At 35.5% G+C, this 11,371-nt stretch overlaps 2 protein-coding genes across 4 annotated transcripts; both read right to left on the bottom strand.

The window, feature by feature from the left end:
• Positions 1–207: 207 nt before the first annotated feature.
• Positions 208–5,798, bottom strand: LOC136349157 (elongation factor 1-alpha-like). 2 transcript variants are annotated; one of them, XM_066300528.1, is made up of 6 exons: positions 5,648–5,798; positions 1,908–2,364; positions 1,527–1,849; positions 1,196–1,471; positions 760–978; positions 208–707 (listed from the first exon to the last, which is right to left on the bottom strand). In XM_066300528.1, exons 2-6 carry the CDS (start codon positions 2,335–2,337, stop codon positions 570–572), a joined length of 1,386 nt encoding a protein of 461 aa, XP_066156625.1. In that variant the 5' UTR covers positions 2,338–2,364; positions 5,648–5,798; the 3' UTR covers positions 208–569. The 2 variants fall into 2 exon arrangements, with proteins under 2 accessions (XP_066156625.1, XP_066156626.1); XM_066300529.1 differs by lacking the exon at positions 5,648–5,798 and adding an exon at positions 3,115–3,136.
• Positions 5,799–6,945: 1,147 nt separating this feature from the next.
• Positions 6,946–11,301, bottom strand: LOC136349156 (elongation factor 1-alpha-like). 2 transcript variants are annotated; one of them, XM_066300525.1, is made up of 7 exons: positions 11,221–11,301; positions 10,604–10,757; positions 8,648–9,104; positions 8,267–8,589; positions 7,933–8,208; positions 7,497–7,715; positions 6,946–7,445 (listed from the first exon to the last, which is right to left on the bottom strand). In XM_066300525.1, the coding sequence occupies exons 3-7, from the start codon at positions 9,075–9,077 to the stop codon at positions 7,308–7,310; spliced, it is 1,386 nt and encodes a 461-aa protein (XP_066156622.1). In that variant the 5' UTR covers positions 9,078–9,104; positions 10,604–10,757; positions 11,221–11,301; the 3' UTR covers positions 6,946–7,307. The 2 variants fall into 2 exon arrangements, with proteins under 2 accessions (XP_066156622.1, XP_066156624.1); XM_066300527.1 differs by lacking the exon at positions 10,604–10,757 and having other exon boundaries at positions 11,221–11,267.
• Positions 11,302–11,371: the final 70 nt, after the last annotated feature.

The raw sequence follows: 11,371 nt of genomic DNA, 5'->3' as shown, positions 1-11,371 counted from the left end.
ACGTAACTCCAGATACGGCTTAAATTAGCACTTCTGTTTTCTAATACAAGTCAATTGCACTTCTATTACATAGAATCAAGGAGAAAATATATATTTTTTAAAACTATACTCACTATTATCAAGAAATTCATATAATTCTGAACTCTCCCCATTTATTTCTCCGTTCATTTATATCCTATAGGTATTGGGTAAGAAAAAAATTTCAAATTGCTGGAATCTCCAATATTTATTGGACATATTATACAGAATAAGCCAATTCCCACTTAACTGATGGCCAGTGCATCATCAATTTAATAACAAACTGAAAAGACTAATCATACCTCATTTACTCATTAAGAAATTACTTAAAAACGTTATCGGAATTATAGAAGGGAAACTAACACAGACAATCACTGGTAAATCAAGTCAATGATAGTCTGTGAAACAAATTATCAAAAGAACCTAGAACATATCGGAAAGCAAGTTTTCCTCCGGAACTCTTTGCGATGGAAATAAATAAGCTGGAACCTCGAAAAGTAACAGAAACTATTGATGAAGAGGCCTTCTGCAGAAGTCCTTGCTAAGTCTAGTTATTTCTTCTTCTGGGCCTTTTCCGCGGCCTTCGTGACTTTACCAGCAGTGTCTTTGAAGTTTACTTGTTTTATCACCCCCACCGCGACAGTCTGACGCATGTCGCGGACGGCGAAACGACCCAAAGGAGGAAATTCCTGCAATAAAAAAAACCTTTAGACGAATTTCTACAAACTCAGTGAAGAATACCTGGAAAGATTCGACGCACATCGGCTTCGATGGTACCAAATTTACTATGGCCGCATCGCCAGACTTAATGGACTTGGGATTCTCTTCGGTAGTTTTTCCAGTACGACGGTCACATTTCTCCTTTATTTCGGCGAATTTACAAGCGATATGAGCCGTATGGCAATCCAGGACTGGAGTGTATCCATTCGCAATTTGTCCTGGATGGTTCAGAACTATAACCTAAAGGAAACGTACAATCTAAGTATTCTTAAGTGAGTTAAAACAGCAATATTGGGTCAAAGTATTGCGGTGAATATGCGGGTAATTTTTTTTACTTGTTAAAATTAGGAGAAGCTAATACTTTTTAGTTATTTTTCACTTATTTACTTGTTAATGTTTTTATATTTTAAATTTCGTTATATATTTCATACAAGTATTCTTATACGATTTTTTATACCTGCGCAGTAAAATCAGAGGCCCCTTTGGGAGGATTGTTCTTCGAATCTCCAGCGACAAAACCACGCCTCAATTCCTTAACTGAAACGTTCTTTACGTTGAATCCAACATTATCACCAGGCACCGCTTCCTGTAGAGCTTCGTGGTGCATTTCTACACTCTTAACCTCAGTAGTTAATCCGACTGGAGCAAAAATAACTACCATTCCGGGCTTCAAAATGCCGGTTTCGACACGCCCAACTGGAACTGTTCCAATTCCACCAATTTTGTAAACATCCTTAAAAAAAAAATTTATATATGGAAAAAATACACACACATGAGTAACAACTTACTTGCAAAGGCAATCTCAAAGGCTTTTCGGTCGGTCTGGATGGGGGCAAAATAGCGTCCAAAGCTTCAATAAGAGTTTTGCCTTCCGCTTTACCTTCTTTACGCTCAATTGCCCATCCCTTGAACCAGGGCATTTTATCGCTAGGTTCCAGCATATTGTCGCCATGCCACCCCGAAATCGGGACAAACGGAACTGCGGCTGGATTGAAGCCGATTTTCTTGATATATGAAGACACCTCTTTCTTAATTTCTTCGAAACGAGCCTCAGAGTAAGGAGGTTCTGTGTTGTCCATCTTGTTTACGCCTACTATTAGCTGCTTCACACCTGCATATTCGTATGTCGTGAAATGTTAGCGTTAAAGAGATAATGAAGAAAATCTAACCTAAAGTGAACGCCAAAAGGGCGTGCTCTCTTGTTTGCCCATTTTTGGAGATCCCTGCCTCAAACTCCCCAGTTCCAGCAGCAACGATCAAAACTGCACAATCGGCTTGGGAAGTCCCAGTGATCATGTTCTTTATGAAATCTCTATGCCCAGGAGCATCGATAATTGTCACGTAATATTTAGCAGTCTCAAACTTCCACAAGGCAATATCTATAGTAATTCCTCGCTCTCTTTCGGCTTTCAACTTGTCCAAGACCCAGGCATACTTAAAGGATCCCTTGCCCATTTCCTGGGCCTCTTTCTCAAACTTCTCAATGGTGCGTTTGTCGATGCCTCCACATTTGTAGATCAAATGACCAGTGGAGGTGGATTTTCCAGAATCGACATGTCCGATCACGACGATGTTGATGTGGGTTTTCTCTTTGCCCATGATGGGGGATCACTGGGTTTAAATCAACTAAAGAGAGGAAAGATCTTACGTTAGAAAATATTTATTTGTGTTACTGTTCAAAAACCATATACACTTCTGTAGGGGGTTTCAGAATGACGGTCAAATCTTTGAACAGAGTATTTTACCGCTGTTTTAGGAGGGGATCTCCGTATTATTTTTTTTTTAATTTGGGGTCCTCCAATGGAGACCTTCGAGTTCCAAATTGATGGAAAGTAATCGCTTTTTGTTTTTTTCTTAAAACAGTTACACTTAGACATTTCAACTTTGGTGCGTATTATTAATTTTTTTCAAAATTTTTTCGAGCAATAGCCGACTGCAATGAAACTTTTTTTTTTAATTTCACACATTATTTTTTAATTTTTTTTCAGTCTTCTTATTTTTTCATCCGAGCAACAGTTCGCGCGGAAAAAGTAAAAACAGTTTTTCCCTCCCTTTTAAGCATCTTTTGGTCACCGCTTCTTAATAGACGTGGTAGATTGTTGCAATGTTGATGTTTGGGTTAGTAGAATACCAAAAGATTTAACGATCATTCCGAAACATCCTGTATCACTATTATTAAGTGTACTGCTGCTCTTATGGCATATTACCATGAATAAATGGTAATATGGCTTTGGATGAAGGATGTTTTTTTTGATTCAAATAATTCCGCTTTATATTAGTCTCATGAAAATATGCAAAAAAAATATAATAAACCATTTAGAAATATTATTGATTAATAAGTAATGGAAAACTTATCGTAAGTTTTTAAGGGTATACCTATTCTTTATATTGATTTTCATACAGACTGCCGCTGAGGCTGTGTGTAGACCCTGCCCGGGCCAGGTCGATTATTTCCAGACGGCTTTCGCGACAAACACTGAAGCATTAATGTAGGTCAATGCTTTCAGAGCCAGGCAAGCTACTAGAAAAAAGTAACTAGCTGCATGTTAGCAAAATATTCGCGTTCTTTAGCTAGTAGCTGAGCTGACAGCTGTTAAACTTTTAAATAATGTATGCTTGGGAATGGACATTCAAAATGAGTGTTGTTTTCACCCTGTAAAGAATATGAAGTTCTCAGAATTGGTATTAGAATAATACAACACTTTTTCAAATATTATTTTTTTGCATCCTTAAGGGCACCTTCGTTTCAAACTGGTTCCTCGATTGGTACGTTACATTACTCTTTAATGTGCAACATTTGGAAAACTGATTGAAAAAAGGAATTTTATTTAGTTATAGAGCAATGTGATAGAGTATGACTCGGTATTTCTTGCATCACACCTACACTTTTTAGCCGCACTGATTTTGATCATGGTCTATAGTACTTTTGTATTATTTTTCATGCCTTAACCGTAGTGCAGTGCTTGAATTAAATACACTATAAAAATCAGTTGAAACTATCAAGTTTATTGTGAGCCAAACCCTATTAAGCGCGGTAAATGTATAGTGGATCACGTTAGTGCATATGCTAAAGCATTACGGTGCAGAAAAGACAGTAAAATTATCGATAAAATAAAAACAGAAGAAGAAATTAAAACATTTTTGGTTTGCCGCAAGAATTGTCAGAGGACTTTTGCATTCGAATTTTTTCGTCTTTGGTAATTTTTTATTTAATGGAGTGACAATATCAGAAAAATCGTCTGCAAATGGGCGATACAAAGAAAGCGTAATGATCGTTACAGTTTGTCCTGATAGCGGTTATTTTATTGGGATCTACCGCGATATCAGGTCTGATGACGATATAAGAAAAACATTAAAGATGTGAATGGCAACGGTGACATTCCTGGCTTTTAAGGACACACTCGCGGTTTTTAGAAGTTGCAGCAATATCTAAAGAATTTCCACATTGGTCTCAAGAGAACCAGTAGCAGTAGTGATGTTGCCAACGTGTTATTATTGCCGCTACTCTTTTTCAGATCGCTGCTCTTCCAATTTGGAGCTAAATACGTCTCAAATGCGCTGAAAAGGTGCCACAAAGACAAAAGACACTTTTAACACATGGGCTTATGTATTGATCAACTACCATTCAACATTTTTACCTTATTTTTTAAAATCAGACCAAATATCTTATTATCTTTAAATTTAAAAAAACTCAAATCTTTTCTAGATTTTGATCCTGAAAAAAATGAAAACAAAAATTTAATACTCAAATTGTTATTTATTTAAAAACAGTTGAAAGGCGAAACACTCAAAAATGTGAAATTATAAAGACGATTTCACTTAAATTAAAAAGGTTAAAGTTTATTTTTTACACCGCGTTCGTCATTTTCTTATATTTTTATTATTGTTAGACTTACTGATCAAAAAAGAACGTCAAATGTAACGTTGGGCGCGCTCTAGAAATAATTAGAAACGTATTTAAGAATTATTTCTTCTGAACTGAGAGAAAATCCTGCAAATTTGGAATTTAAAACTTTTATGTCTCAGCAACTAAACTGTGGGAACCGCTGCTTAAATTAAGCTGTAAACAGCTAATTCAACTAAATACTCCCCCCAAAATAAATTTAAAAAAAGAAATAAAAACCGAACAGACCAAATAAAGAGAAAATCATACGGCACTTGTGGGCCTCGTAACGACCTCGTATCGACTAATTTCCATTAAAAATGTATAATTTCCAACCCCCAAAAATGTTAAAAATTGATTTAAACATTAACGTTTAATATTTACTTTCCTCAGCGTTCCCATACTCTCACATGAAGAGATTTTCGACGAAAATTTATTATAAACTTTTGAGTACAGAGAACATAAAACTACAAGCTACAAGCTACTTTCTAAAAAACATAGATTGTAGCTATGTTGCTGTTAGTTATTAAAAAAAGTAATTTATCTAGTAGCTTAGGTAATAACTGTCCAGTTCTCTTCAATGCATGATGAAAAATCAATATTAGACCTTTCCAAAATAACGCAGTCAATAACTAAAATATATGCACAGTGAAGTATTTTCGCTGAATATGCATAAAGAATGTCTTAAATACTTTAGTATGAATTTCACTGCAAGGTGTACTTGTCATTGTACAAAGCCAAACCGCGTTTCAATCCCGTTCAAAAAAGTGCGAATTTTAAATTATATTTAGAAGTATTTTGAGATAAAAAAGTTTTTGAAATTTGGGGAAAATGCCCAGATTATCGAAAACTTTTTAAAATATTACACCGGCAGAATGTCAAATGCTTGAAGGGCGTTTGACATTTTTTAATCTGATGAAATATGAAACTCGCAGCATTTTGAGGCGGTTTTTAAGGGTTGAAGGAATTTCCAAGATCGTAACTCAATTAAACTGATATCGGAATTTTTAGTGGAACTGCACTTACCTGCGAAAAATCAGGAAAACCTTAGAAGAACCGGGGAAACGCCGAACGATCAAAAGCACCGCTGGAGATGAAATGAGTGTGCGTCACTTTGCCCGGAAATGACGTCAAGGAGACTTTCATTGATTTTCTTGAGTATTCATCGCCTATAGCTTTCAGACAGATTGAAAATTATAGAAAAAATATTTACATATTTTTACTGTGCAGTTTTGTTAGTGATAATTTAAAATGACCTAAGGAACAATAATCGTAAAATCGAATAATGATGTTTGGCCGGAAATACGTCACTGCAATCAATTAAATGGTTTTGGCGCCACCTTCTATCGGCGCGTAGAATCTATAAGCGGCGAATTTAAAGCCCAAAATTAATATTCCATAAAATTAGTTCAATTCTGTAAAGGCATTGAAAATACTCCATAATGCAAATAAATTATATATACGTTTATTTTATAGTGGCGTACCAAAAAAGAGGCAATGGTAAAGGGATGCAGTATCTTAGAAACATCGTCACCCTGTAAATTTTTCTGATTTTTGAAAGTTGATCGCACTAATCAGGCTTGATCTACCTGATTTATGCATTGATCCCGCTATTGATTAAATCAACTGACATTGTACAGTACGTTTAAAAAAAATCCGGTCAAGCAAACTTTGGAATTATTTGACTCCAAGCCCGTATGTCTTTGATATGTTCCATGTAATCTCGAACAAGCAAACAAATAAATCTTGCTTCACTTAAATGTAACTCCGTTTACATTTGTTATTTGTTAGATTTTATTATTACTAGCCTTTTTCAAGGTTGCACCGGCTTTTGTGTTGATTAGATAAAGTTTTCCAAGTACTAAAATTGATATTTAGATTCAAAACAAAAAGTCCTTATGGTTGAATCTTTATTCGGAATGGACAGTTCATAAACAAAGAATGCGCCTTCGAAATTAAAATGTGTTTTTTCAGCATTTGTCTTCATTGAGATAAGTAAATAAATATTAATTAGGTTTATATAAGTTCCATTTTTTCTTGACGGACGGTAAGAATTAAAATTAAAAATTAAATTAGGTTTATTTGTTTATGTTCGAGATTACGTAGAATATATCAAAGACATACGAGCTCGGTGTCAAATAATCTCAAAGCATATTTGACCGGATTTTTTTTAACGCATGGTATTAGACGATATCCAGATGAAAGAATTCCTTCGGAAATATGTATTCTCCCTTATCAAGAAACTCATAGAATTTTGTCCTCACACTGTCCATGTTTTTATTCAGGTATATGCTACTGATACTGGCTAAGAAAAAACCTTCAACTTACTGGGATCTCCATTATTTATTGGACACATTAAACAGAATAAGCCAATTTTCACTCGAATGATGGCGAGTGCATCATCAATTTTACAATAAACTGAAAATACTAATCATACCTCATTTACTTACTACGAGATCACTTAAAAGTGTTATAAAAATTATATAACGAAAACTAAGACAGTCAATCACCGGTCAATCAAGCCAATTTTGTTCTGTTAAACAAAGTATCAAAAAAACCTAGAACATATCAGAAAGCAAGTTTTCCTCCGGAACTCCTTGCGATGAAAATAAATAAGCTGGAATTTAAAAAAATAACAGAATTTATTGATGAAGAGGCCTTCTGCAGAAGTCCTTGCTAAGTCTAGTTATTTCTTCTTCTGGGCCTTTTCCGCGGCCTTCGTGACTTTACCAGCAGTGTCTTTGAAGTTTACTTGTTTTATCACCCCCACCGCGACAGTCTGACGCATGTCGCGGACGGCGAAACGACCCAAAGGAGGAAATTCCTGCAATAAAAAAACCTTTAGACGAATTTCTACAAACTCAATGAAGAATACCTGGAAAGATTCGACGCACATCGGCTTCGATGGTACCAAATTTACTATGGCCGCATCGCCAGACTTAATGGACTTGGGATTCTCTTCGGTAGTTTTTCCAGTACGACGGTCACATTTCTCCTTTATTTCGGCGAATTTACAAGCGATATGAGCCGTATGGCAATCCAGGACTGGAGTGTATCCATTCGCGATTTGTCCTGGATGGTTCAGAACTATAACCTAAAGGAAACGTACAATCTAAGTATTCTTAAGTGTGTTAAAACAGCAATATTGGGTCAAAGTATTGCGGTGAATATGCGGGTAATTTTTTTTACTTGTTAAAATTGGGAGAAGCTAATACTTTTTAGCTGTTTTTCACTTATTTACTTGTTAATGTTTTTATATTTTAAATTTCGTTATATATTTTGTACAAGTATTCTTATACGATTTTTCATACCTGCGCAGTAAAATCAGAGGCCCCTTTGGGAGGATTGTTCTTCGAATCTCCAGCGACAAAACCACGCCTCAATTCCTTAACTGAAACGTTCTTTACGTTGAATCCAACATTATCACCAGGCACCGCTTCCTGTAGAGCCTCGTGGTGCATCTCTACACTCTTCACCTCAGTAGTTAGTCCGACTGGAGCAAAAGTTACGACCATTCCGGGCTTCAAAATACCAGTTTCAATACGACCCACTGGAACTGTTCCAATTCCACCAATCTTGTAAACATCCTTAAAAATAACAACCTTTGTGTATGGAAAAAATACATGCACATGAGTAACAACTTACTTGCAAAGGCAATCTCAAAGGCTTTTCGGTCGGTCTGGATGGGGGCAAGATGGCGTCAAAAGCCTCAATGAGAGTTTTGCCTTCCGCTTTACCTTCTTTACGCTCAATTGTCCATCCCTTGAACCAGGGCATTTTATCGCTGGCTTCCAGCATATTGTCGCCATGCCACCCCGAAATCGGGACAAATGGAACTGCGGCAGGGTTGAAGCCGATTTTTTTTATATATGATGACACCTCTTTTTTGATTTCTTCGAAACGAGCCTCAGAGTAAGGAGGTTCTGTGTTGTCCATCTTGTTTACGCCTACTATTAGCTGCTTCACACCTGCATATTCGTATGTCGTGAAATGTTAGCGTTAAAGAGATAATGAAGAAAATCTAACCTAAAGTGAACGCCAAAAGGGCGTGCTCTCTTGTTTGCCCATTTTTGGAGATCCCTGCCTCAAACTCCCCAGTTCCAGCAGCAACGATCAAAACTGCACAATCGGCTTGGGAAGTCCCAGTGATCATGTTCTTTATGAAATCTCTATGCCCAGGAGCATCGATAATTGTCACGTAATATTTAGCAGTCTCAAACTTCCACAAGGCAATATCTATAGTAATTCCTCGCTCTCTTTCGGCTTTCAACTTGTCCAAGACCCAGGCATACTTAAAGGATCCCTTGCCCATTTCCTGGGCCTCTTTCTCAAACTTCTCAATGGTGCGTTTGTCGATGCCTCCACATTTGTAGATCAAATGACCAGTGGAAGTGGATTTTCCAGAATCGACATGTCCGATCACGACGATGTTGATGTGGGTTTTCTCTTTACCCATGATTGGGAATCGATGGTTTTAAGTCAACTAAAGAGAGAAGAGATCTCAAGTAGTAAAATATGTATTTCTGTTACTTTTGAACAACTCTATACAGTGTGTCCGGAAATAACGCTTAAATATTTTGAGAGGTGTTTTTTGAGTTTAAATTAAAAAAAGTTTTTTAAACATTCCCCGAAAATTGTCTCTTAAAGGAGCTAGGAACTCTTAAAAGAAAACTGTGAAGATGCCTTTTTCGTGATATTTTTGAAATAGTTTACGCTAAAATTATGAAATTCAATATATTGTAATAAACGGTAATGGGAAAACTTTGTTTGCGTTAATAATTTTAGATTTTTTTCAGAGGCGTCATATACAGGGGATTTCCTGTATAAATGTTGCTCTAAATTTTTCGTTTGGGACGTTCCTTAATTCTTGAAATCAAAATTCGAAATCTAAAATATTTTTAAGTAAAAAGGGTCGTTTTATTTAATCTTGTTAGGATAGACCATTTTCCAAAAAAAATTAGATGTTATAAACTGATGCAGAATTACATGGAAATCGAAATCTATAAAGAATTAGAGGACACATTGAGATGAATAGAGGCATTTTGAATATTTGATGTGAATAACTACTAAATCCTTTATAATATTAATCTCGTTATTGCTGGCTAAAAAAAAAATATTTTTATTACAAGGATGCGTACTATGTTTTTTGAGATGCATTTCGATGTCCATTTAATCGGATATCGCCTTATAAAAACTCATATTTCTGGGAAACGGTCTATGCGAACAAAATAAAATGAGAGGACCTTTATTACTTTACCACTACTAAGTTTTTGACTATTAAGTTTTTTTTTAATAATTTTAATCTCTAGAATCATTCTTGAGGTTTTGATTCAAATAACGCGCCACCTTATGATAATAGAAACGTAATGGATAAGTATTATTGATATGCAGATAATAGAAAAATTCCCGTGGATTTCTAAGGGTATACCTATTCTTGATATTGATTTTCATACAGACTGCAGCCTCAGCTGTGTGTAGAATCAGCGCGGGACCGGTCGATTATTCCCAGACAGCGTTCGCGACAAACACTGAGGCGTTAATGTAGGTCAATATATAATGAAAAATCAATACTAAAACCTTCCAGAAGGCCTAACTAATATCTAAAATACGCACAAAACGGACTATTTTTATCTAAATACCCAAAGGAAGAGTAGACTCAAATGTCTAAGGTCGGAAGTTCATTGGAAATAATATTGTCATTTGCGCAACCATATTGGACGAGCATATTGTTATTGCACAATGCAATACTGCGGTTTCGGCACTTTCAAAAAAATGTGATTTTTGGATGGAAAACGCGCAATAATTTAAGTTAAAAAGTCTTTCAAATTGCTATCGAAAAACAGTTTGAAAAAGGCGTTTGGCATCTTTAAATCTGACAAAATATCGAACTTTCGAGCATTCCCAAACCGTTTTGACGATTTCAATGAATTTCCAAAATCGAAATTGAATTAATAGTGAAATTTCTAATGGAACTACACTCACCTGCCGAAAATCAGGAAAAGATCAGAAGATTCGCAAAAACGTGGAACGGTTAAAGCAACCCTGAAGATGGAATGAGTGTGCGTCAATTTGGCTGGATGTGACGTCAAGGAGATTTTCATCGATTTTCTTAAATTCTGATCGCGGGTTTCAGACACTGAAATTGACAGAAAAATTATATTCATATTTTTTTTTTAATTAGTTTTATCCGTAGTAGGTCTCATTAAATTAATAATTATCAAAAAATAGAATAATAAAGTTTGCAACTTGTTTTGGCGCCTCTTTCCTTTTAAATGCTTCTTAAATGCCTGCAGAGGTGGAAAATTTAAGGCCCAAAATTGGCATAATAAACATGAATAGTGTGGATTTTTTCGTTAAAAGGGTTCTATAATAAAAACAAATCAAATGTGCGTTTCTTTTATTGATTTTTTTTTGTTTTCTTTCGAAAAACAATTAAATGAAACAGTTTCAGTTTCCAATTTTAGCGTTTACGCAGAAGTAATCATAATGTAATCAAATCACGAAACGGCAATTTGCAAGCAAATCTACATTTCAGCTATTCCATTGGCTGCAGTTGATTATTACAAGCAAATCGGGAACGATTAGGCATAAAGGCTTACCAATTAATGCAGATAATTGAAGAAATCAAATACAAATGATATTTGGTTTTGAAATATCAAACTTCATTCACATTATACTCACTCTACGTAAATTTACGTCATAGATTATTCACTCAGGTTCAGCGCCATCTCAAGGGATCATTGCAGAACC

This window comes from Euwallacea fornicatus, chromosome 36 (genome assembly GCF_040115645.1).
Source record: "Euwallacea fornicatus isolate EFF26 chromosome 36, ASM4011564v1, whole genome shotgun sequence".
NCBI lineage: Eukaryota > Metazoa > Arthropoda > Insecta > Coleoptera > Curculionidae > Euwallacea > Euwallacea fornicatus.
This window is presented reverse-complemented; position numbering and strand designations above follow the sequence as displayed.